Source organism: Ptychodera flava, chromosome 2, assembly GCF_041260155.1.
Source record: "Ptychodera flava strain L36383 chromosome 2, AS_Pfla_20210202, whole genome shotgun sequence".
Classification (NCBI taxonomy): Eukaryota; Metazoa; Hemichordata; class Enteropneusta; family Ptychoderidae; genus Ptychodera; species Ptychodera flava.
In genome coordinates, this window is record NC_091929.1 from 25528965 (window position 1) to 25556179 (window position 27215).

The window sequence follows — 27215 nt, forward strand, 5'->3', positions numbered from 1 at the left end:
TTTAGCGATTAGATGTACAAAACCACCTAACTTGTCTCAATTTTTGGTAAAAGTTTTCTGATAATTGAAGTTAGGATTGGTAAGCTGCAAATTTTTTCTGTTTTTTTTGTCTGTGTGAGAAACGATCAACAGAACGTGATGAACACAAACGGATGAATGAGGCATTATTGAGCTGTTAAAAAGGGGTGTTTAAACGATTTGACCTTAGTGGAGTTCAACGCAAACCTTAACCGTGGAGCTTAGACAAGCATGCGTCCACTTAAGTTACTTGTATTCCTAATTTAATTTTGATTTGTTTACATCAAATGTCACCATGTCACTTTACTTTGTTTTGTAGAATAGCTTATCATTAACCTGCCTCTTACAAGGTGAACATAATTTTAAAAATAATGTCCTTCGCCAAAGACTACTGAAGCCTTTTTTGATTTATACCATCTCAATTTCGCATTGCAATAATATTTGTATAGTTAAGAACACAAGACAAAAACATAGCACAGAAAGCATTCTCTTGGCACTGCCAAATTTAAGTTTATCACATGTGTCTTGACTTATGTCCATTTCCCAAGATTCTCACAGAACTTCAGAGAGATATGGGACCGTAATAAATGACACGATGTTTCAAAGAGTTACGTGTTCCCAGGAAGCCAGACAGGGAGGGATAAGCGAACCAGGTGAGTCCTCCGAAATTGTCGTGTCAAGTCATCAGGGAATTAAACACTGTGGGCAGAATTTTTTTGAGGACGAGTAAGTTACTGATATCAAATCTGTATCGAATAACGACATTTGATTTACACATTTTGATACGAGGGAACTACATGATCTGTTTTACTGGTTGTGTACTCAGGGTAGGGAATGTAGCAGGTTCTCCATTACAACCTGAATTCGAACGTTTCCTATCGCACAAAACCTGTGAAAGCCATGTCACCAAGAAATCGTCTCCAAGCTTCAACCGACCGATATACGCCGGTAGCAAGGAACTCATAACTCTGAGATCTGAATGAACGTTGAATATGATTAAAGCACGGTGACAATATATCGACAAAGTTATGGCTTGTATCCATTTTGCTTGCATTATACGTTATCCCTACACTGACATGAATCAAAAAGCAATATGACTAAGAGGCTATGGATGATTTAAACATATGCATTTCAACCGGGTGTCATTTCCTCTTTGTCACATAAAAACCCACCGACCGTCAACGAAAGGTTGGAAAACCAGCGCAGAATTCGTTTTTCGCAGAAATTATATCTTGAACTTCCCTAAACACGATAAGTTGCCGAAATTAGTGCCAAGTTGAAGTAGCTTGTAAGATTGAACTGCCTGCAGGAAATCTGAACACTAATGGAGTTAGGCTAATATACAGAGATTCCATGGCGTCACCGTCGTATGCACTACGTGTGGGTTAGCTCATCATATTTGAAATGAGTGAGAATTAGCTCACCAAGTTTGAAATGAGAAGCAATCTAAATACAATGAGGCTCCCTTGTCAGGCACGTGGCTAGATAACATACAGTCCCCAACCGACGTACTCAATTAATTCACGAACAATTGCGCCGGAAAAGTTATTATTTGTGTGAAAATGATGACAAAATGGTACCAAACATAATTTGTAAGCGTCGAAAAAATTGAATCAATGGCAATCATTAATATGCATGGTAAGTATAAATTAAATATGTACGCGATACTGTATCTCGACAATGGATATTTTGTCCATGATAAGAAACTTGGTATCTATCCAATTGGTGACATTACAAAGTACTTTGAAATATAGTCTGAAATGATATACTGTTCTTTTGAAAATACGATATTAGTTGATTTTACATCTTGTATGAAAATTAATATTGCATCATGCACTCATACATCAACAATACAAACACCTGGCATTCCGGGACTGATAAAATATTAGTTGCAAGACGAGCCGATGTCTCGTACAATACTAATAACATATTCCTTGTGAGGTTTGTGTAATATGAATTTCGTGATCATGATGTCTTGCTATCGAGTAAAGGAGCAAACGAGCAAAGCAGTATCATGACAGTATCATGGGGGGGGAGAGAGAGAGAGAGAGAGAGAGAGAGAGAGAGAGAGAGAGAGAGAGAGAGAGAGAGAGAGAGAGAGAGAGAGGGAAGAGGGAGAGAGAGCGCCATACAGAGGCAGACAGAGAAGGGCATACAAAGAGACCAAAATAATTGTAATAAGCGTTGAAGCTTCAGGCGCCATTGCATTTAATCGGCAATGCGAGATTACAGTACTTTGAATATTTGTATTGTACTAATATATTTTTCAGAGTTATGTCACGTTATACGTTAAAGCCACATTAGCTGCAAGTGTGTCATAGACCGATCTCAAAATATCCTGAGTTTTCCGAGATTTTGAGTAAAACCCATTAAAGACTGAAAAATATATAACTCTGTCATAAGTGTCGAAAGTGGCCTGTAAATTCAAACATTTTGACATAATTTTAGATTTCCCGCCATTTTCAAAATCTAATCATGTGATAGAGGAAATACAAATTACAACAATAAAATGTTGGCTATCGTGTGTTTTACCTTCAAGTAAATGACATCATGCCTGTTTTCTTGTATGATCAGGATGTGTATGTGCAGGGAATTCTGCATTTTTGTACATTTCCGTGGGGGCGCCTTATTTAACCTTTCAAATACTTCTATACGTGTCCTCCAGTTCGCATAATATATAGGAACCGACTTTGGTTTGAAATCATGAACATAATGCATAAAATTCGCAGCTATTGTGGCTTTAACGCGATGGTCTCACCAATAATATAAACGGTCGCCATGTAATTGTGAGATTAACAAACGCGCACGAGCTGCTCTGTGTTGGCTTCATTCTGATCACCTTATCTGTGACGGGCCGTGCTTGATAATTCAAACAGGCAATTACAAAACTCATGGCGTTTAGAGGGAGGAGTTGACGTCGATGTCGATTTACACGCAGAGTTTAACGCTTGCTACATTTCAGGGTCACGTAGGGGACAGTGTGTATCAGCATGGTAGCGAATCAACAGATTTTGTTTCAAAATGTTTGTTGGTCTGAAATTAAACCTGTCAGTAAAGTATCGTGTTTTGTAGAAGGGTCAAATTACAATTTCTTTATGGTACTTCTAAACTTTCTTTTAAAGGATGGCAGCTTTTAAGTTTAAACGCAATTAGTTGCACTCGCCATGCAAGAGTTTTAAGGCAGAATGCATCTCTGGGACAGCTATTCTGACACTCAAACTTTTGCAATTCTTGATCTACCACTTGTAGGCTCGTTTTAAAGCTCTTGTCGCAAGGAAACTTTTCACCTTCTTACTTTTTCGAAAATCGAAAATTTACTTTTCCCCACAGAGTTAGCACTGGAATGGCTGCCACTGTGTATTTAAAATATCGGTAATCTTGGGTTATTTGTTTCTCTAGTACCAAAATTTGCATATTGACCCTGGTGAAAGATTCCTTGAGGAAAGAGTTTGAGCAAAAGTTTGTCTTTCATTTTAGAGACACGTCCTACCTTAATTTCCCGCGATCCGGCACTGATATCTGTTAGTCTGTTACAAAGGCAGTAAAATCACGCATCCTTAGCACCTCAGATCGTGACCAGACGACTACAATAAATCTTCAAATCATAGTTTCGTTTCAGTCACCGATGTTTACAGTCAATTTTACTCTTCCACTTTGAATAGACAGTGTCTGAGCACGATTACTCACGTACTTTGTAACTCTCTAAATGGATTTATAGCTTTTAAAAAGGATCTGAGTTCATTCTAAAGGCTACGTACAGCAAGAATACTGAACCAAATCGACAGGAGATCATACGCAGCAATACATGAATTCTTCCCTGCATGACGTCACGGTTGACCAAATCATTCACGTTAGCGCTCTCCTTTTCACCATGCACACTTGCTAACACAACAGAGAACGTCACAGAGGCTGAATTTCATCATAAAAGCAAAATGATACATTTCCGTTATGAATGGGTCTACCTAACAATACAAAAGGATACAAAGAACTCACCCTGCACCGGAAACTATACGTCGTGCAATGCATTAACATCGAAGCGTTCAAATAAATGTATTAGGGGTCATAAAAATTCCTATCGTGCAGGGATTTTTAAGACTTTGAGCATTCTGTGGACGGTGTGCAAATGTCATGTGGATTTTCCCAAGTATTTCCGCAATGGTTGAGTTGCGATTAAATCATAATTATATGCGTTACCTATTTACGTCGCTATGATAAGATAAACTTGAATAATGCGTTCAACCCAAAACGCTCTCCCGCTTCCCTTGCTAGAAGTGCTCAAAACCTGACGACGAAATGATGATTCGGGCTTTGCATAAGTTTCGCTCAAAAGTTGTTGAACGACGAACATTTAAAAACAATATATTATAGTAAGAGTTGAGTTAGTATCTTGCTTATAGGCATTTTCTATGACGTAACCTTGACATTGATGTGGCAAGCGCGAAACTGCGCACATGGTAATCGCAGTAGAGCTACGCATCCTCCCACTAGACGCTATGATTTTCGTTTGTCATGTGCGTGCTTTACAAAATATCAATAAACACTCTGAATTAGTTAAAATGAGCAGATGTGCCACATCAGTTCAAGATTTGTTGATCACACCTGTCGAACCATGGTTCATGTTGTATGCAGATCTGGAGATAAAAACACTATATTGTTCCTCAGCTTCACTTTTATTAATGCACTGTAATGTCATCCTAGTCGGAAAACCTGTCTTTGTTTAGTCCCTCAACACTAGATATTGAATAAATTTTACTATTAATTACTTTTCTACATCAGGATAGATACATCCTCTCTCCCTGCGGTCAGATATATATCCGCTTTGCCTGGGCGGCTCGTAAATATACTACATTTCAAGACAAAGCTGTCACGTCCTTTAAAATATAGCTAATCAAGAACTTTCCAGGCTACAATTTGTTTGAATAGTTGAACGACTTCTCATCATATGTCATGATCTGGAGAGTATTGAATATTTAACATGCTTCTTTAATGTTTGTCAAATAGATTATTACAGACATCGACGATATTAACTCACGACAACATGGCAATTTTGCAATGCAAACTTTTAATAATTGACTTTATTCCGAAACTGACTTGTATTTCATTCACGTTTTGGTTTGCTTTGCGTTGTGTTTCTTAAAGAGACACCTTGTTTAACGATTGGCGCATATATATATATATATATATATATATATATATTATAATATATAATATATATATATATATATATATATATATATATATATATATATATATATATCAAGTATACAGGTGTCCACGTGGGAAATAACAGTGCTCGATGCTAAAGAAAAGCGTTATAAATAATAATAAAAAATTACTTCGAGTACAAAGTAGTGATATCTGTTACTAAATTTTCATGTATTTCACTTATTCTGTCTGATGATTGGAGGATGCATGAAACTTAAGTAACAGATATCATTACTTTGTACTTGAAGTAATTTATATATATATATATATATATATATATATATATATATATATATATATATATATATATATATATATATATATATATATATAATCCCATGGTATTTTTCTCTGTTTGACGTCATCGTATACGAGTGTTTTTCGCGGAGCCGTACAACTTCGAGCCGAAGGCGAGAAGTTGTGCGGCTCCGCGAAAAACACGAGTATACGATGACGTCAAACAGAGAAAAATACCATGGGATTATATATTTATCACATGAACAGTCTTCTTATTTTTCTTTTGACGTAGATGGATCAAAATTATCGAAACAAATTGCATGAATTTCGTCGCGATTTGTGTTTTACTTACGCGGATTACTTTCATTTAAAGAGTAAAGCGGCCCGTCACCCAGGAGATACTTTCATTCATAAATCCCATCAAGCTGAAATTTGCAACCAGACATACGGATTCGGTCACGTGAACCTGTCAATCATTGTCTCGCGCTGTACCGATGCCAAGGCAAGTCGGCCATCGGTACGGTACGGTCGACATAACTTTCATCGTGCTAGCGACGGATAGCCACAGTATTCAGAGTTATTCAGAATATTTACAAATAGATTTATGAAGTGAATGCAACGACACGATCGAAACAGTAATTCTCATTCTCAGAGATTCCGTGGCTTTTCAAAATATCACACTAGTTTACGACCGTGGCGAGCGCGAAAGATTCCGTTCGATGACACACAGAGTGTACCTCATTGCATGTACTTTATGCCCACAACGCTGCCGTCACCGGTCTCTGCCATGCCGGTGTAAACTCGTTAATCCCGATCTCGGTCGTCAATGTTTTCGTCTTAAGGATTTTGATGTTTGCAGTGACATATATCTCACCCGTAGATACATCCTAATTTTACTTGACGGAAACTCTATTTTGAGTGTTGTCTGAGTCAACTTTCGAAGTACATCGGATTCCACAGCGCTGCAATGCATAAGCTTATAGCCTACAGCTCAACAGTTGATGTCTTCGCTAGCGCTACAACCTTACGCCGCTACAGGTTTGATTCCGAGCAAGAATTTACGGAATTTTTCGTATGATGAAGGAAATTTATCGTTGTTAGTCGAATGACTTTATGCTTGTGCCTGTATGTCGCTTTCCCGAAGATTATACTGTACTCCTTTATTCAGTTGAACTTTCGTTGAGGTGAAGATTTTAGGTTTATCGCCAACCGGGATCGCCATGTACGACGTCCACATTGAGCCTTACGAGGCGACTCGACCGGATCGGCGGTATCCCCATTCGATTCTCGGGAACAGCTATAGTTTTAGCGACTCGAAATTTCGCTGGACATGCCTTCTATGTTTCCATGTGTGAATTTATCGGGTCACCTTTTTTGAAAAAGTGTCTTGAGAGCATGGCACATGGCATCGATCACGACAAATCGGTCTATGTTCACGTCGCGACCCGCATGAAGGGTACCATGCAAGAAAAAGTTCCGGTTGATGACGTACAACAGGGGTAATTCGGATTTCTTATCCGTCCTGTTCTACGTCACACAGGTGGGAATTCGGGCCAGTTCATGTGATAAATATATATATATATATATATATATATATATATATATATATATATATATATATATATATATATATAATATATATATATATATATATATATATATATATATATATTGTGTACAAGACATTGGTATTGTTCAAGTATACATCGGTCTCTTTGTCTACCGGAGGAAATAATTATTAAAGCCTCAGTCCTTAATCCATAAATGTCACATTTTATGGAAAAATATTGTATACTTATTTTACGAGGCGGGTCGGCTAAAAAGAATATAAGCATATTAAAGAAACTAATGAGTTGGTGAATATTTGCACTGGGGCGATTTTTGTCACTGTTGTCTTGTACAATATGTCAGGTACAGCAGAAAAAGCAGTATGTTCATAAAAAATGTATGTATGTATGTATGTATGTATGTATGTATGTATGTATGTATGTATGTATGTATGTATGTATGTATGTATGTATGTATGTATGTATGTATGTACGTACGTATCTACGTATCTATCTATCTATCTATCTATCTATCTATCTATCTATCTATCTATCTATCAATCTATCTATCTATCTATCTATCTATCTATCTATCTATCTATCTATCTATCTATCTATGCAGTTTGTTAGATACTTAGTTATTCTAGGTTGCACAAACGCCTTTCATCTCTGAAATTTGATGTTCAAAATGTTCGGTTATAAAACGATGCATGTGAATGTAAATGATTCGAGAGAATAATTATTGCAGTTTAATATCACCCAGCCTATTAGTCACTGTCTTTATAGTGAATAAGGCATTTCACCATAGTTTACCTTGCATTGCGATATAACTCTTGTCAATGTTGCGGTCAACATCTTCGCACATCATTGGCATTACATTGAACACACACATACACACACACATAAACACACACGAAACAAAGATAGTTAACGATGTGAACGCGTTTCGGAAAACTTACCCGACCGTTTATATGTTTATTGATGACGCATTATATTCTATGATTTATATTTAGGCACATTAAACTGACATATTACTTTCTCTTGATTTATATTAAACATTAAAATAACAAAACGCAAAGTTTTAATTTGACAGTCTTCATTATTTGTTCCTTAACGTTTCACTATGTCGCTCGTAAATGTGCGTTCTCCTCAAGTTAACGAGGTTTGATATTTTACATCTTTTTGATTTGAATCTCCTGTGCAGTATCAGGCCTAGCCTGATCTGTTCTGGGTTTTTTTGCCATGTTTTAAACTCACGGATGCTCTTTCACCCCAGTTTTAGTTTCAGCTATGTATTATACCCCCAGTAAAATCGAAATCAAACTCAGTAACTTAATCTTTCCTGAAGTGTAGAAATTGTTGCTTTCACACATTCAGGGTGTTTACATATAGTGCGATGGCCGGAAAACGAAATCAATTCTTTCCGCTATCTCAGACGGACGACTACAAGAAGTATTCTGAGCTGGGGTACTCAATTCTGCGCTGTACACGGGGTGGGGGTCCGTGAATAATTACAGTGTGAACATGACAGACGAAACCGGATGCGGTGGGGAGGGTGTTGGAACGGTTACGTTCTCATTCAACTACCAGGGGCAAAACTCGTAACAACTTTTTTGTACGGTTTCGCGATGGAAGCCGTATGGTATGCGTCCATTATGTTTCACCGTTCAGAATTTTTTTTGAAGTATTTGTCGTCGAAAAAGCATATCTGCAATTCATCATGTTCGGGGAGTTCAACACATAATTTCGTCGTCATATTTTTCACGCTTTAATACGTCCCTTTAAGAGAAGGGGTTGACGCGAAACGCAACAGATTTCCTTCGCACTGCGCGCGTTTGCAGTATCCACAGTCCAATTTGCACATATCAGATACATAAAAAAACGTGACGGTTTATTTATTAATCTCTACGTGTCTTTAGTTGTTAGAATTGCTAACTTTTCGTGCCGAGTACGTCTATCATTAATCAATGGTCTATCATGTAGACGTTATCATCCATATCTATGTTATTGGATTGATTTCTGAAGTTAACAAGTAAGATTGATTAGGTCCGACGAAGTGCTTTTAGTACCCACTTTTTAGCACCTGATTGTTAGACTGCGATAAATAGACACTACAGGCAATATAAAGACTAGTGGCGATTAAGTAATCCACAGTTGTGAGATGGATTGAATTAAATTTACTGTGAAGTTAGAATAAAGAAAATGGCATCATTCCGTTCTTTATCAATAATTGTATTGCTTATCATTTTCAATATAAATAGTCAGATCGGTGTAATAATGCCAAATATCTAAATTAAAACCTATATCTTAACAAACATACGTCTCACTGAGCAAGTTTTCGGAAGACAAAAGTCCTCAGATGTAAAATGCTATTTGATCGAAGTGAGGCTTTGCTGTTCCTTATCATATTATCTAATTGCTTGTCGTACAAATGTCAGTCCAATAATATCAAAACATTGATTACAACCTTGGTCTTCATAAACCTCGTCTCACTGAGCACGCTGTTTGAAGACTTTCACCGACGGTAAGAATTTGACATTAATGTATGAGTTATCATATCAATGCTCGCATGGAGTGGAATACGTATGCTTGCATTGTTGAGTCGACAAATCACTCAACATCGATGTCCACTGTCCTTAGGCCCACCGATCGATAAAGGGGTCTCTTTATGTGCATATGTTAAAGTGGCACTCCCATTTGGTAACATTTTCAAAACACATTTTTTTAGTGCCAACGGTCGATATTTGACGTGGCGACTGCGCGCGGATCGCGAGATATCGATAAAAACATGTCTTCAAAAAAGTAAAAGTTTCAATTCCGGTGGCCCACCTAAATTCAGCTTCCGAACATCGAACGTTCTGCACTGAGGCCATTGTCAACTAAGCTATGGAGTATGAGTCTACATTGACGCTGCTTTACGCCACAGTACCACTTGCCTCGGTGATCGGTCATGCCCCGTGGGAAAAAGCTGAGTCTTACTGACTTGGCGGTAAAACGAAAAACAATTTTTGCTGATTCCACCAGAATTCGCATAGGTCATGTAGGTGACTAGCCCAGTTACGTGCGGTTAATACATAGCGGCCACCGCGTGGTATGCATAGATGCATACCACGCGCGCGGCGAACCACACGTACTGTGTGGCAGACGACAAAATGTAGTCATCGGAGGCGGCTAATATTTAACACGTAAAAACTTATGTTTATGTGGTATTGGTTAAAAATATAATACAACTGATTTAGAATAATGACAACGACAAAGCTAAGAAGAAGTTTTCAAAAACTGATCTGTGGTAAAGGCATAATGCTGTATATAAAGTCTTCGCAGTGGGAGGTAAAATTGCGTCGTTCGAACTTATTATGGACTCCCTAGAATATCGTCAATCAGCACAACAACAAACCTTCGGTGGATTTCGCGTCATAATCAGAAACGATCGTAAAACTTCGGGATGTGAAAAATACGCTCGGGAAATGACATGTTTTTATCGATATCTCGCGATCCGCGCGCAGTCGCCACGTCAAATATCGACCGTTGGCATTAAAAAAATGTGTTTTAAAAATGTTACCAAATGGGATTGCCTCTTTAACAAACGAAATCAAAAAAGTGAAGTTCAAATGGAATAAAATGGCTTATTGTTGCGAGACAATACCCTTAAACTACGGTCGATAAGAGCCTTAGAGTACCAAAAAGAAATGTTAATCCGTTTCGCGAAGTCGTTCTTCTTATCCTAAGACGTTGTAGGAGTTCAAGACCTCTTTGTATTTCTCGGGCCAAATGAGATTAGGCCACGTCAGTGCTCCCAATACCATGGCGGAAATGTGAGATGGAGAAACCGCCAGAGTTATCGCTATACTTAATTTTGTTGATCATTATTTATTGTCCTCATTTTCCCTTTGCTTGATCTTTGTGCCGCTCCTGGGATGATAGATAATTACTTTTATCTCCTTGCGTGCAAAATAAACATTACAAGCAGAACAGAGATTGAAAAACAGATGTGAAAATAGAAAGCAGAATTCGTAGATTAGATAAGAATGTCCCATGGGAGAACCGGAAAGCTGGAATCTTAAAAAAATTGAAATAGCCGCTTACATTGTCCTTGTACTGTGCTACTTAACTTTGAGTAATTTTTAGGACGGCTTAGACAATTTATAAAACTTCTCTATTTGGGAATGAGGATATAAATAGCCGTAAATACATTCGCTTAAGTTTGTGTCCCTTAGAACAGACCATTCCAAGTAGCTAAAATTGCAAGTTCATCCAGGTATATGCTATTAGATATAAGTTCTGATATCAGTTCACTATCAGGGAATATCGGTACAAGTATCGAAATATAGTTAAATGAGCGTTAAAAGGCTTGGAGAAAAATGTTATCACCAATGTGGAAATTAAAATGACCAAGTCAGTTTGTTCGATATCTGGTGAAGGCCCAGTCACGACACGGGAAGCGAGCATGCACGATATGGAGTGATACTGAAGCAGTCAATTTACTTCTCAACGACGGTAAACAAAAGCAATTGCAAGTAATATTTTAGCAAATCGGGTAACATTCGTCATCGACATACACTCTGTGCAGAAACACGCCAGTGATTTTCAATAAATACTCAACGCCTCCATAAATTATTTGCCTTAAAGGTGATTCACTTATTCCACAGGCATTCCTCTTCAGAAATATTCGGGGTTTTTTCGTCAGTTTTGTTTCCATTTTGCCCTTGATCACGTACACATCGGCACTGTGTCATGGTTCCCCTCAAGTGGTTAGGTAAGTTCTTTACGGCTTTGATTCGTTGTTACTATATAAGCCCATGCATTAAATTTAGGATCGATTTCGTAAATATGCAACTAAATAGATGAAAAGAAACGTTTTCATGCAGAGTTATCTAACAAGCACACACCCGCATTGGTGAAAAGCTCATCGGCGATGAAGTCCCAATACCGTACGGTATTCCACAAACGAACTCGACTTGTGGAAAATGCCCCAAAGATACAGCGGAACAACAAAGTTAAGACGAGAACAGGTTTCTGGGATTCTTTCCAGGTTTTACGTGTTATTTCCTACAGCAAATGGGTACGGTGAAAAGCCACATTTTCTAACGTGTACTAGAAGTAAACATCTTTTAATTTTTTAAATTCACAGTCGGATGTGGTAAAAGTAACCGTTTCGTGTTATCCAACTGAAATGTAAAGAAAGCTCTGACAATTAATTTTTTAAGATAATTCACCAACAAGATAATGATCGGGTGTGTACCTTGAAATATCACCACACTGATGAGACGAAACGTTTTGTTATGTTCGCACGACTTCTTCGTACAGATAATGGATCCGGTACTCTGTGATATATAAAAGGCATACATGATTCACAGCACCTCTTATCAGATTCAAAAGAAAGTTATTGTTGGCGGAGTATATTATGCATAGCCGCGGCGTATTTTGTTATGATCATTATCGTATTACATGAATCAATTTATCATCGTATCGACTGAATCTCACGTGAAGTTTACTCAATCAGAAGAAGTGTCGCATTTGTGTTTTGTTCAGCGCATCACGAAACGTATGGTTTCAAAACTAGATTTATCTGTTAAGACAAGAGGGTTATAGCCCTGTATATCATGTAACTGACTGACGACATCGTTTTGAAGGGTGATAAATTCAAACGCAAAAACAACATTAAAAAGGCTTGCTGGTGTTTTCGTTTGTTTCAATAACAGAAAGGCCGAAGACAGTAAAAAAATGCCATAAATGTGTCACGATATATGAGTAGCATCGAAAACATAATTATTGTCCATGACCTTGAAGCACAAATGTACTTTCTTTTATTACTTTTCCAATCACTTTCACCACTTTCTTCGAGAACATTTTATTAACAAATGTTCCAAACTGCTGGGGTTCCAATCTAACTACTTTACTTTACCATTTAATATTTTATTCAATATACAATCTCATTGAGGAAGGTATACCAGGTAAATTTGAAAAGTATTGCAATAATCAAGGCCTACCTTTCGTTGTAATTTGAGTTAATGCTGACATAGAAAAATGACTGATAACTTCTTAAGTTCAGCCTGGCCTGATTCTGGAAACTTTTCTGCGGTTTATTTAAATCATGCGACGTGTAGGCTGTGATGCACCATTACTCTAACAAAATTGACATTTTGGGGAAACTATCAGTGCCGCTGTCTATAACTCATATTTGTTGTATAGTAACAGAAAAGTATGAGAATATGTATTTTATAATTTGTAGATAACCATACTTTCATTATCGAATATTGAAAATATTATTACATACATATTATTTCACATATGAGCTATATTATTCCAACGGCTGTATTTCATTTTATGTCGTTACTCAACAAAAACACGAGAAAAAATCTTTAAATGGTCTTGAAGACAATATACAACTTGAGCAATCTTCTTATAAGTTGCGGGGACAGGATACTTTGTTTAGTCAATGAATGCTAGGAGATTAGTTTTAGATTCACATACAATCGTTACTCACTGCATACAATTTAGGAATTCATCTCTTTACGCTTGAAATATGTGCAAACCACGCGTCTGGTAATCGTCGCTAAATAACATTTTATCTTATATCTGGTTACGGTTACAAGGGAGGATACATAAATACATTGTTAGTGTGTTTATTAAGCAAACCTTTGTGTTAACGCTGAATTGTGGCGACATGAAGCAGGTAACATATTTTTCTGATCAATCGCACAAAACGTCTGAAATAGCTTCGGCTTGTTTGAGGGTAGAATGCGCCTCGGGGACAGAAACTCGGAATATCATACTTTTTTTCAAATCTTTTCTCATCTACCATTTGTGAGGGCTCATTTTAAAGGTCTTGGTGTAAGAAAAAGCTTCACTGTATTATTTTTCCGAAAATCGAAATCTTATTTTTCCCGTAGATTTGACACAGGGGTGTCGGCCATTTTGAATTTAAAATATCAGTAAATATTAGGTAGTTTGTCTCTCTATCAACAAAGTTTGCACGGTGACCAACGATTTTTCTATTCTTGATGTAATAAGAGAATGATTGAAAGTTTCATTAAAGAAAGTTTTAACAAAAGTTTAAAACTCTCATTTTCGAGGTGCGTACGAATTTAGGTTTAGTGCGTCTTGGGGATAGATATTCTGACTGTCAAACTTTTATAATTCTGTTCTGATCTAACACTTGTGGGGGTTCATTTTGAAGCTCTAGATGCAAGTAAAACTTGTACCATCTTAGTTTTTAAAAAATCGAAAATTTTACTTTTCTCATACAGCAAACACAGAGATGGTAGCCATTTTTAAAATATCGGTAAATCTTGGGCAATTTGTTTCTCTAGTACCATTCTTTGCACGATGACCCAGATTTTTATTCTTGATTTTGAAAGAGAATGACTGAACGATTCCTTAAGGAAAGTTTGAGCAAATATTTAAGTCTTTCATTTTCGAGGCGCGTACTTATTTAATCGCATTTACATGCAACATTCGGGCTTTGCCTGCTTGCTTTGATAAAATACGAACACACACCATTTCCGAAATTTATTTCATACAACCACTTGGTACTCGGTACGATAAGCGTACCATTCATTTTAGCCTGTGCGTTAGCATATTATTTCTATGGTTGAACTTCATTACCACTCACTACAAAGCTTTGAAAGATTTATAAGTTTCGGAGAGACTTCCTTGTATTTGTTTAAAACCAGGACAGCATTCATCAATCATTACGATCGATTCATTCCACATATCATCAAGCAAAAGAAGACCTACATATATATTCCTAATGGTCAGACTGAATGCGCCACTGGGACAGAATTATTAGGAATCTGAAACTTTTACAAGGTTATTTTGGTCTACCACTTGTGGGGGCTCTTTCTTGAAGCTCATGGCGAAACAAAGTCTTCCCAGGCTTCTTTTTTTGAAAATTAAGAAATTTATTTTTTCCATTAAGTAAATTCGTGATTTCGAAGGAGAATTGCTTAAACTTTCTTATCGAAGGTTTGAGCAAACATTTATAGCTGTCAATTATCAGACGCGTGCTACCTTAACACACGGCATGCGAACGGTTTCTTTTATATTTCAGAAAACGACACACGTTCATTTTCGCTACATGTTTGATATTGGTCTACAAGTTTACGCGGTAGATCGACAGGAAGTGAATGATTTAATAATAAGGACGTTCGTTTCTGAGGAACAATCTGCATGTACTGTATGACGACACCACGTTCAGCTTGCATTCACAGTGAGCCAGGACGAATTACTTTTGAAGGACATGTTCGGACTCACGGTGACACATGCCGTGTGTGGCCGATAGGTTCTGTTTGGCCTTAAAGTGTACTTAACTTTTTTTCTGTCAAAGGTTCATTAGCACTTTATTATGCAGACCCATTATCGCCACGATTTTGCTGACCAGCCAGCTGCCATGCTGCTCAAGAAATACCTAACGCCGGTACAGTCACGTCCACCGAGAACAAATCAGAATCTACGTACTGAGGCTGCAGTGTTTCTCATGACAACTGAACTGTTATATAAAGCATTAGATATCCGAGTTAATACAGCACAATGAACGACAAGAAAAAACGATGCCGTTTCATTTTACTCGGTAGACCAGTGCTTAAAAGTTGCAATTTTAGTCAAAATTTGCACCTTTGTCAAAAAATTTGTGTACCACAGTATTACGGAAAGTCGGTAGCAAACTTCGCGCCCAAACATGTCCTCATTTGACCTACAGTACAATGAAACGAGATCAAAGTGGTGTATGTCGGAAACATTTTACTATTATTACTTGAAGTGACAATAACTGTACAATTTGTGTCGATAGCTGATCGTGAATGTTTGTTCGGTTGTTTTGTGAATTAATTTCCTGTGGAGTACATCGACTTCGAGGAGTGACGTGCGAGTTAACCTTGTTATTCAAAAACTGTGTCAGATTTGCATGTTGAATACGTATTGCTCACTGTGTTATAGGGCAGTTTCTTTATAAGCTTTATCTCCCAGCAATTTGACTAAAGGGCTGTAGATAATTGAAATATGTGTACGGTAAACGAAACTAAGCGCGTTTGTCTTCAACCCCTCCCCCTTCCCTAAACGAAAGTTTGGAAGTGCGAAAATCCAACCAAGCGTCATTCTGTATCAGCATGTACAATAGGTAATTTTGTCGCTATGAAATCTAACCCCCCCCCCGTATACCCACTCTAAAATCAACCTTTATTCAGCGCCAACTCGACAATGACGCAACCAATAGAATAATAGAATGGAATCAATTGAACTAGTTTATCCAAAATGATTTTTACGCTATTTTACTTGTACGCTTAACCACATGTATGTCAAAAGACTGGTGTAGCGCTAGTGCCGCACTGGCCTGGTACACGCCAAACAACATAGTGCAATATTGTTTGCAATACATAAAAACGTGTGCGAATTTTGCGCACAGTATTAAAGTACAGCCACCCCCAGTCCCACACACAGAGAAATTGTGTTTACCATGCGCGTATTTGAATTATCTACGGCCCCTAACTGCACTGTGTGCACGAATTTCAACGGAGAATAAAGGACTAAAATCACATAAACGTCAACAACCACTAATGCGAGAACCAGGGATTCGAGAGTGCCCCTTTAACGGTTTGGTGTCGGGTTAATGAACTCTGATCAACACACATCTACAACAGCAGTTGTTGCTTGTCAGCATATAAGAAAGTTTCCAAGCATGACGTCATCGGATAGATATGGCGGACGTGTTTACAGCAAGCACTAGCAACAAAAAGGTTGGGACAAATAGGTGTTTTCCTGTCAGTTTTAGCAATGATGCGCAGTCTCTGTCGAGCCGTCAGTGATATGCGTGTATGCTGCAAGTATTATCTATACGGAATTGATGTCTGCAAAAGAGATGCGACGTAGCCATCGATGTGCCAAGCTAGTATAGTCACCGTTGATGCCATATGTCAGCCTAATCAGTGTTGGGTTTAACAGCTATATTTTCGAACTGTAATGCTATGACCGGGGTTTTCTCCAACCGGCTGTCTTGTCTGCGGAGATAATTTGCCCACAACAAATACCTGGTACTGTGGTGTCTATCGTATTTACCTCGAGCATACAGCGGACAAAATCCTACAGGCAGTGCTTCTCACGCGATATAATAACAGTCGAACACACAAAATACGATAACGCACAGAAAATATTTATCTTGCTATCGCTATACAGTTTCTGTCAGCAACATATTGTTGATTAAAAACTGTGACGATCTTCTCATTCCAGTTTCATGGTATTCTTCATGTGCAGCACGGTAACTGCATGTTTTCTTGGACCATTTTGTATGTCCATGCAGTCATGAGGTCCATCACATTGTACAAGAAGTTACACTTGATTTTGAACAAGCTGTGGCAAGGCGTTCTTTCAGTCCTTAAACCGATAAAAGCGATTAGAAAGGTCTCCAATGCGGGGTAAATTGTGTTATCTTCATAAGAGACACAGCGAAACATGTTTTGTGTCATGAAGTTGAACAACCGCTTCTAACCTATGATTCTTTGTTTGCTATAACCACGCGCGGAGTCTGCCCAGGGGCACCTTTCCCTTAGTAGATATATATGCTGGACTTACAAAGCTGTTCATTGCATTGATAGCCGTAGTCATGTTTTGATACTGTCTGTATTATCCTTGGCCAATTGAGATACATGTGCCTAGAGGGGTCGAGGTTAAATTGCAATAGCCTAACCCTACTCGGTAACCAACCAACACAGGTAAACGTACTCTTCAAATGTAATAACCCGTGAAAGGAAATGAAATGGCTTTTGCTGCAAAGAAAAAGAACATTTGAAGTTTGCGTGCGTCAGTCAGTTCCGAAATGTAGGCGATATAGGGAGTCTGATAGCACAGTCATTTCGATATACATGTAACAACTAACACACTTACAGGAACATTTGTTTTGAGTACTTATGCCTAATCACAATTCACACTTTAACACGACTGTAACAATTCTGACACTGAGTACAGCTAATTCGGGTTAATGATTAGGTAGAACGCGCCTCGGGGATAGATATTCGGACTTTCAATTTTTACAGTGCACATGCTTTTCTGATATACCACTTGTGGGGATTCATTTTAAAGCTCTTGGTGTAAGAAAATTTTTCACCTGCTTAGTTTTTCGAAATTCGAAAATTGTATGTTCTCCATAGAGTTAGCACAGGGATAGAGGCCGTTTTGAATTTTGAATATTGTTAAATCTTTGATTGTATTTGTTTCTCTGGTACCAAAATTTGCGCGGTGACCCCCATTTATATTCTTGATTTTGAAAGAGAATGGTTGAAAGATTACTCGAGGAAAATTTGAGCAAAAGTTTAAGTGTTTCACTTTCGAGGCGCATACTCCCTTAGTGACAAACTGGTATTGACCCTCAGTGCTAACAATCGTCATCGTCACCTCTTGTTAACGTTGGGGGCACGTTTTGTGGAGGGACCGTGTTGGGGCTGAGCAAAAGAGCGATCATCATTAATCTAACAGCTTTCTCTCTCTCTCTCTCTCTCTCTCTCTCTCTCTCTCTCTCTCTCTCTCTCTCGTTTTTTAGTCATACATAATTTTATGATTATTTTCATACACTCAGTGGCTGAACCTATGAAAAGGTTGACATTTCCTAACACTAGGGGGAAAATGTTTCCGTTGCATATATGTCCAGTATCTTTTAACTCGCGGTATACAATACAGCTTGCTCTGAAGGACAACCGGCAACTCTACATACAATTACAAGAATAGCACCTACAGGGTGTTTTGTGAAATGAAATAAAGTCTGCCCGCATGTCTCTCGAAAGCACATCTTCTGCTTTTTTGTAAAAAAAATGGTTCTATTATTTGCGACCTGTGCTTTCTCATCCCACAATGCAAATATTATTTTAGCGCTAAATTCACAAAACGGAAAACTTTGATCAAGGACACTGCAGGCATCATAGTGTTTTTAATGAAGATAGGGTTATAGCTACAGCAACAGAGGTCAGGATTTGTGTACAGTGGTCCTGTTGTGGTGTCTACTTGACTGCTCGACTTCCAGGAATGACACTGCCCTCGAAATACTACAGACTTGATTTACATACATGTACACGAATTGTATTGATATTTGATATGATATATTCATATCATGCCATGACGGTCGTGTCTGGCCTGTAAAATCATTGTTGGGATTCCAGTAGTGTTTTCTATGGTTTACCACAAATTCGTAAGTTAACGTTTGTGCCTTTATTTCAGTACATGTACACAATATATGGAACTTATACATCACGGGTCACGTGAACAGAGTCGACACCAGTAAACGCCGTTTCTGCCCCACCAATGTGTCATACCACCAATGTGTTATACCCACTAGGGTTATCTATGCAAATTTGATCAAGCGTAGGTTTGATCGCCTACATTGAAAATCAGGCATGCGCACTCGATAGCGCGTCTAAATGTACCCACTTTGAATACAATTGGTAAATTCTGAGTTGTTTTTTCTGTTAAAATGAAGGACACTGCATTGATCACACTTGTTATTGAGATATTTGGTATCTGATGTGCATACCTGAACGTACACCCGCCATGGGTTTGCACGTACGCGTCGGTTGAAAGTACTCTGACACAGAAACAATCAGAGCAGAACCTGTTGATTGTCGACCTTGCACCAACAAGTATGAAATTTGCATGTGTGACTTCAAAACACACAGAGAAGAATTCATCTAAGTTTGACACTTGCCTGTGCCGTACTACTGATTTTACAATGCGATTCGCGTACGTTTTATAGATAAAGTAAGTTTCGTACAGGACTCTTGAAGTTGCTGTTAAATCAAAGAGAGATTTAGACGGCCCAAGTATGACAATTCCATAATATAATACATGTAATCATATGAATGACAGCATACTCAAAGTTGACATGCAGCCTGATTTCAAAGTTTATGCAAATGAACTATTAATCAGTGTTGGCACCCATCATACTTCGCGCAAAACTGAGTACTGTACGGAGACTTTGAGTCTTGTTCAGTAATGAGTTTTAATGTAGGCCAAAAATTGACGCTTGAACTAGTTAGACACAACAGTGGTAGTCTGCATAGTCTACGGAGAATCGAGAAGTAAACACATACTTAAAGGCCCGCCAGTAGCCATTTATCGGTTGCATTTTTTCGTTCTCCACCGTGGAAGATTGTTCATATGTACGTGCAAAAGTTCCCGCGCGCTCAGCACACCTGCATTAGAATTTAGATGTCGTGTACAAATCAAAGTTTCAAAACGACGCGTATCTGTCGCTCATGATAATTGAATTCCGTTCCAAAATTAAGCTTACCCTTCGAAATATCTTAATACTGAACGTGAAGTTATGAAAATTTCTGAAATTTAGAGGACATTCGAAATTTAACCGAGAAAAAAATGTTTCCCTAGTCTTTACTGTGTGAGTTACAAATTGTCGTAGCACGAGCGCCCGGGTAGAGGATTTCCTTTCAATATATCATCTCTCTCTCTCTCTCTCTCTCTCTCTCTCTCTCTCTCTCTCTCTCTCTCTCTCTCTCTCTCTCTCTCTCTCTCTCTCTCTCTCTCTTTCCTCTCTCTCTCTCTCTCTCTCTCTCTCTCTCTCTCTCTCTCTCTCTCTCTCTCTCTCTCTCTCTCTCTCTCTCTCGGGATTCTACCTTATTCGATGTCACGCGTCTGTGAGTTTCTTGTCAAGTATTAATATTTTAACCTACCTTTTGAGGACTTATGAAGGGACTACAGTACATATCTCCTTGTCACACTTTGTTGGCAACCCGCATCGTCATGAGTGTACCTTTGCCTGTATTTATTGTTTCCGGGCCGAGGACATAGACGACATTCAAGCTTCGCTCGTATACGCGGCAGTTGTCGATGAAAAACGATAAATCTGCTAGTTTGCGTGCGGAGGTGGGTTCATCCTCCCACAACAGAAGCTCGCCGGCCTCAGACAACTATAAAGAACCCGGTCGACGTGGCCACTTGAGTTTGATGTATACGGGTATTTCTCACACACTGACTATCCATTAAGAAGAGCTGAACGTTAGTGCATAGTCTACTGTCCAGATCTGACCTTTTCTGAGCACTTCAGTTGCACTGACTATCATTATTAATTTTATTACTTTGTCAGTTGATGAAATCAGCTTCAGTATTGGTACTTTACAAATATCACCCGCTCATCTATTTACAGTATTATGTGAATTGTTGTGTGCAAATTGTCGTGATATCACCGAGTTTTTCAACTAAAAACATTTCCTGTGATATTCAGTTCAGTCCTGTTCTATAAGAAGTTTGAATACAGTATTTTTACTCTATGCCTCTCGCTATGTTCCTTAGCTTTCGTTTGGCGTGAATCTAATTAAGATATTCCATCGTGCTCTTACGACACTGGCGTTACCGAAGCACCAACAGACAAACATCGGGTCCACTTTTTTACATAGTATGTCAAAGTAAGGGTTCTTTGATACTCACTCAAAACAAAAACTCTCAATGATACAGTCGACATCGGTTTCTGCTCATTAGGGTTACGGAGTACTGCACCCGAGTGGCCAATTTAAGTACATTCAATTTCCGTTGAACTGTAGGATTTACTGAGATCGGGTTACGCGCTTAAGTCGGTATTTATCAAAACAGGTTGATGGCAAATAAACCGGTCATTACTTTTCGGAAGCCGGTGTCGAAATGATGCCTGGATCAACAGTGCAATGGAGTAGTGTGTGTGACCTTGACCGGAACATTAGTTTGATTGTTACACTTTCATTTTTATGGGCGCGTCAAACCGTGACGACATAGCGTAGCATTCCAGGCCTACGTAATTATATTTATCTTCCCAAGTGAAATGCATATTTAATCATGACAATTAGATATGCATGGGCGAGAAAAACAACACTGTGTGTCCTTAAAATGACAAAACTGTCTAAAAATTATGTTTGCAGAGATATTGTGTATTGTAATTTTATCTGTTCTGTCGTTATTTTGACTACCGACAAAGGAATTGACAACCACCTGACTTAAAATACTATTGAGATGTGATTTTTGCAGAGCTTGGGGCAAATGATGTTTCTTTCGTCAGTTTTCACACCGACGTCATGGTCAAACTCGTAAATCAGTAAGTCAAGTTCTCGGAACAGAAGACTTAGTACAAATATTTGATAGAGTATTGCTTCAAACTACTTTCGTTGGAACTAGGTGTTGTCAGTTCATTCTCTCTCTCTCTCTCTCTCTCTCTCTCTCTCTCTCTCTCTCTCTCTCTCCCCTCTCTCTCTCTGATTCTGATTCTTTCTGTGACACTGTGTGATTCTCTGTGTGACCGTGACGCTCCTGTCTCTGTGACTCTCTCTCTGTGACTCTGTGACTCACCCTCTCTCCCTCTCTCTCTCTCTCTCTCTCTCTCTCTCTCTCTCTCTCTCTCTCTCTCTCTCTCTCTCTCTCTCTCTCTCTCTCTCTCTCTCTCTCTCTGGATTTTATGCAGCTCAAACATGTTGCTAGCTGCTGGTCCATGCGAATTAGAGCGCAGAAATGAGGGTTAAATGATTAACATAACACGACGCATAGCTGAAGAGATGAAATTCGACGATTGAAATTTATGCGGGGATGACACGACGCAAAGCTGAAGAGATGATATCCGATGATTAAAATTTATGCGGGGGTGGCTCACTATGGTCTAGACTGGTCTGTCTTCATCGACATTAAAAGTTCGGTTCACTTCGATAACTTTCGCCCACACAAAATAATATATCCCCTGTAAATAAGCAGATCCTAATATATAGCGCTGTCTTCAGCCACGTTCAGTTCTTCAACTTGTTCATCGATATGATCAATTATAACACGTAACATACGTAACAATGGAAAAACACAAGTCAATCCTTTAACATTATGGGATATGTCAGTCAAATTTTGTTGGCATTAAAACAGCGAGAATGTGGCCATTTTGCTACAGTTTGTTACCATCACTCGAATAAGACTAGGGTATTTGACGTGTGTATATAGGATGAAGTATACGTGAGTAGCTTATTTGTACATATGTTGTCGTACAATTTCGGAAGCGTCCTATTACAATGTTCTAAAAATTTTAAAGTAAAATAATCTAGTTGTGATTTGAACGTGCAATATTTTTTTCTTTGGTCCGGAAAACTTTGCATATTAATGAGCGTTTTATTTAGTTCTATATACATAAAATCCATACGTCTTGCATCTTGGCGTACGTTATACTATAAGTGAATGTGCGCCTTTTTTACGGTATTCTCTGAAGTCGTCTGCGGACGAAGGTATATCAAAGTACTTCCCGCCAATTTTGAAATATCAAAACGGGACTTTTTACGTCTCCAAACGATGTCCTATTCTTTGTCAATAGCGTCACAGTGCGTTCACACCGCATCGGGTGAAAAGATGTGGAGAAAAAACTGATTGTTACGCTTTCCCATTTGCAGTCCATGTACGGTCGACATCCGTGTGCATTCGGCCGTGATAGCAAACCATTTTATTTGTTTAATCGAAAGAGCTGCCCACTTTGAAGCCGACTTGGGTCCATATTTTCTTGTACGAGTACACGACATTTCAATCAACCCGAACATGGAGCGACATGCTATGAATTGTGTTCTTTATCGCCAGATGAAAATACGGTCGATTGTAAAGACTCGTCATGCATAAGAAAGACTTTTTAGGTTTCCCTGCTCAATGGAAACCTCAATCAGTAGCAACACTTTGATTTATCTATCAGAATTATATCTCTGTAAAGGAATGCCACGGATGAAAACGGTACATGTTAAAGTGCATTTGACGATGAAAATTTAAAAAGAGCCGCTTCACTTACAAGGTTTCTATCAAACATGCAATGAAGAAAATGAAATTAAAGCACTTGTGGGTATTGTAGGATATACGTATAAATGTTTCTGATCATTTGAATCCCATTCTAGTTTCTCAGTCGGTTGAAAATTACACTTCCCTCTGCGTTGTTTCTCAGTAATTGGTATTCTAAGAACCCAAGTCTGAAAATGACTTTGGTGAATACGAGGTTCTGTCCATTTTCCGAGCTCAACAAATAAAAGCATCCGGGGTGTTTCTTTTGTTTATTTTTTGCAACTGATAAATAGGCGAATGAAGATCGCATGACCTCACCGAGTTCCCTTCCTGAAATTGTAAAATAAGTGCTGATATCTGTCTTTTCACACTTTCAGTATGGTTATGTTTCTTGTCCGTCAACATTGACTTTTGATTATTATTCACCGACCCTGTCAATTTGCACTGGCGAGCGGTAGATTCAAACTAATGGACCAAACGACAGCGCGGCAGTGCCGTAAACAAGCTAAACCCGAGGAAACGTCACGACGCACGTGTGCAGGTGACGTTCGTTTATACGATACGTAGTAATAGCTGGTTTCGTTATTGTTATATCGAAACACGATAATTGCGACATTTTCCTTAAAGAGCCCCTGACAGTCTTTCAAGGCATCGAATATCCAAAGACTTCATAAACATTGCTGACATTTTAAAATAATTGTTGAATAATGTCATGACATTTGCTACTACTCGCTATGATGGGATCGCGCACTACGGGATGAAATAAGGCAACAACAAAAAATTGTACAGCGTTTGATCTTAGCTCTGCCGCCTTCCATTCACTGTTAACGGAATGTAGGGGTAGGGGCGGTTTTTCTGAGTTCTGTACAATGGGGACGCTCACTACAACAATAGTTTACTGTGCACTATCAAAGTTTATCAGAATCAAAGTAAGGGCGAGCGAACATCTGGCCACAAACAAGAATATTGTCATGGTAACGCCCGATGTCGTATGACTCGGACACTGAGAGAGTAAACGTTACCCCGGTGATTGTTGTAATGATTATTTTACGTTAAGACTTTCTATACCACAACTACCGTTCTACGCATACGCGCATGCCTACACCAAGATAACAATCACCCATAAGTGAATAGGAATTCAGATCGCTATGCTAGAATGCAGCAATACGACGCTATGGTAAATCTTGAAGACATGGTCAATCTAAGAAAATTCTTGCATACGAAATCGGGTCCAAACTCATTATCTTATGTATTTGGTTTCGCAAAAATACAAATAAACTACTCTTCAGTTGAGAAAATAAATAGGTGAGAAATTTAATCATTGCGATAGAGTTTCACTCTAACAACATATCGAAAACCATACTGAAATCTAGTGACATTATCCAAGGACGAAAGTATCCTCACACTAACCTGTATGTTTTGATGCAGCGTTGGCAACAGGTAGCTTTGCACAGTACTTCTGCTGCGAGAACGGCAGCGCGTGATGAGAGCGGAGATTCAGGCCCTGCTACGCCGGTGAATTCCACTCTTCATGTGGCGTGCGTGTCGCCATCCATCGCATGGCAGTTACGCGAAGTGTGGGAGGGTTGTTTTTGCAACTGTCGGACGAAACCACTGACTGGTAGCGGGGTGAGACGGAAACTACACATTTACGCTAGATTATCCCTCACAAGAAATAAGAATGGCCTTTTATGTCTGTGTTACCCGTATTGAAGACAAAGGAACCTTTAAATTACCCTTATATTGTCGCATTCTACCGAGTTGCTTCGAATACTGCCATACCGTTTATCGTATATAATGCAGTATGTTGTATTTTACCGAGTCATGTTCGGCTGTGTATAGTGTAATGTATTGCGTGATGGTCTTTTGTTATGCTGTACGCTATTACGTTGTGTTCGTCTGTTTTATCCTTCACTGTATATTTTTTCTGTTACAAATTACATTAATTTACTGAACTGAACTAGGCGTAAAGTATCATGTAATGTAATGTACTGCTCTGTACTGTCTTTTATTGTACTAAAAGATACTGTACTGTACCATTAACCTTCTGCGTGGCACTGTACCGTACCATACTGTATTGTAATTGTCTGAAATACACTGTACTATCTATTACAGTATATTGTATTGCACTAAAATGCACTGTACTTCACTCCATTTTACTGCAGTGTAGTTTAGGGAGCGTTCAGTTTTTACGGCTGGGGGGGGCCGGCAAAATCTTGTCGCCGGTGTTCAAAAAAATATAGACCCCCCCCCCTGCATTTTTCGTGAAAAAAAGATGACCCCCCCCCCTTTGTCAGACGAAAAAAATTGATGACCCCCCCCCCCCCCCCCCCGCTTAAAAATAACTAAAACCCATACGTCAAATTTACCCGCATGGTTTGGATTTGAACTCCGGTACGCCGCGCACTTTATTCATGTAGCAGAGATGCCAGTGCACAAACTTCTCAGCCACATCCATTGAAACGTCTGTTAATTAGGACGACTGTAAGGCAATTTTTAACTTCATTTCAATAGACAACTCATGTCCATGGACATTGTATAAAGTGAACTTTATTGGAGTGGTTCGCCAAAGGCAGCCCTCCGGTTAAGAGGGTCATGGGCCATAACGTAAAGTCAACTTTATTCTAGTGGGCCACCGGTACCACCGGTAAAGAGGGTCGATCATGGCTATTGCATAAAGTAGACTTTACTGGACAGGGCTGCTGAAGGCGCACGGCCATTAAGATTGCCGTGGGGTATTACATAAAGTCAATTTATTGGAGTGGGCCGCCGCAGGCGGCCCGCCGGTAAAGAGGGTCGATCATGGCCATTGCATGAAGTAAACCTAATTGGAGTGGGCCGCCAAAGGCGTCTGCCTGTTAAGAGGGTCATGGGTAATCAGCGTTTCCGTTAACGCAAAATCCTGCGTATTTTATGCAAAATTGTTCGGAAATACGCAAAAAAAATCATGACTACGTAAACAAATACGCATTGAGAAATGCCGCCCAATGACACGACGTACTTGGCCCGCACTACATTGCCTGAACGTGGTTCAATTCAGGACAAATATAGAACATATGCACCTGCTTGCAAGTGACATTTATCATGATATTGCAACATTTTAGACTTTAGCAGACCGTAGCACTTATGCAACATTGTATTTCATCATCACAAAACGTCATGTCAGTCAGTTCTGTACAGACAAAATGGCACTACAGATGCAAAAAATTCGAGAATCGATCGAGTCTACGTTGTTGGTAACACGATACAGTTAATGGTCATTATGTCGCATGTTATTTGGAAAGTGTTTACGGGTGACCATTTAGACTCTGTCGGGTTGCATTCTTGAGAGGTCCCGCTGGACTTTGAACAGTATCTGCTTTTTGTTGGCCCTTTGAAAACACTAATGTCGTAGTCAGAAGGTATTTTCTTTCAACATGAACTCATTGGGCTGCTCAACGATCATATACGGGACATGCA

At 38.9% G+C, this 27215-nt stretch overlaps 1 protein-coding gene across 5 annotated transcripts in view; it reads right to left on the minus strand.

The window, feature by feature from the left end:
- The window catches only part of LOC139117658 (fibroblast growth factor receptor 2-like), a 63755-nt gene extending 38401 nt beyond the window's left edge, over positions 1–25354 (minus strand). For 2 of the 5 annotated variants that reach the window (XM_070680902.1, XM_070680932.1), the window contains exon 1: positions 20675–20825. In XM_070680902.1, the coding sequence (XP_070537003.1) occupies positions 20675–20707 (33 nt within the window). In that variant the 5' untranslated portion in view covers positions 20708–20825. Of the gene's footprint in view, positions 1–20674; positions 21641–25166 lie in introns of those variants that run through there. The other 3 variants (XM_070680923.1, XM_070680916.1, XM_070680910.1) reach the window with 3 other exon arrangements.
- Between the last annotated feature and the right edge of the window lie 1861 nt (positions 25355–27215).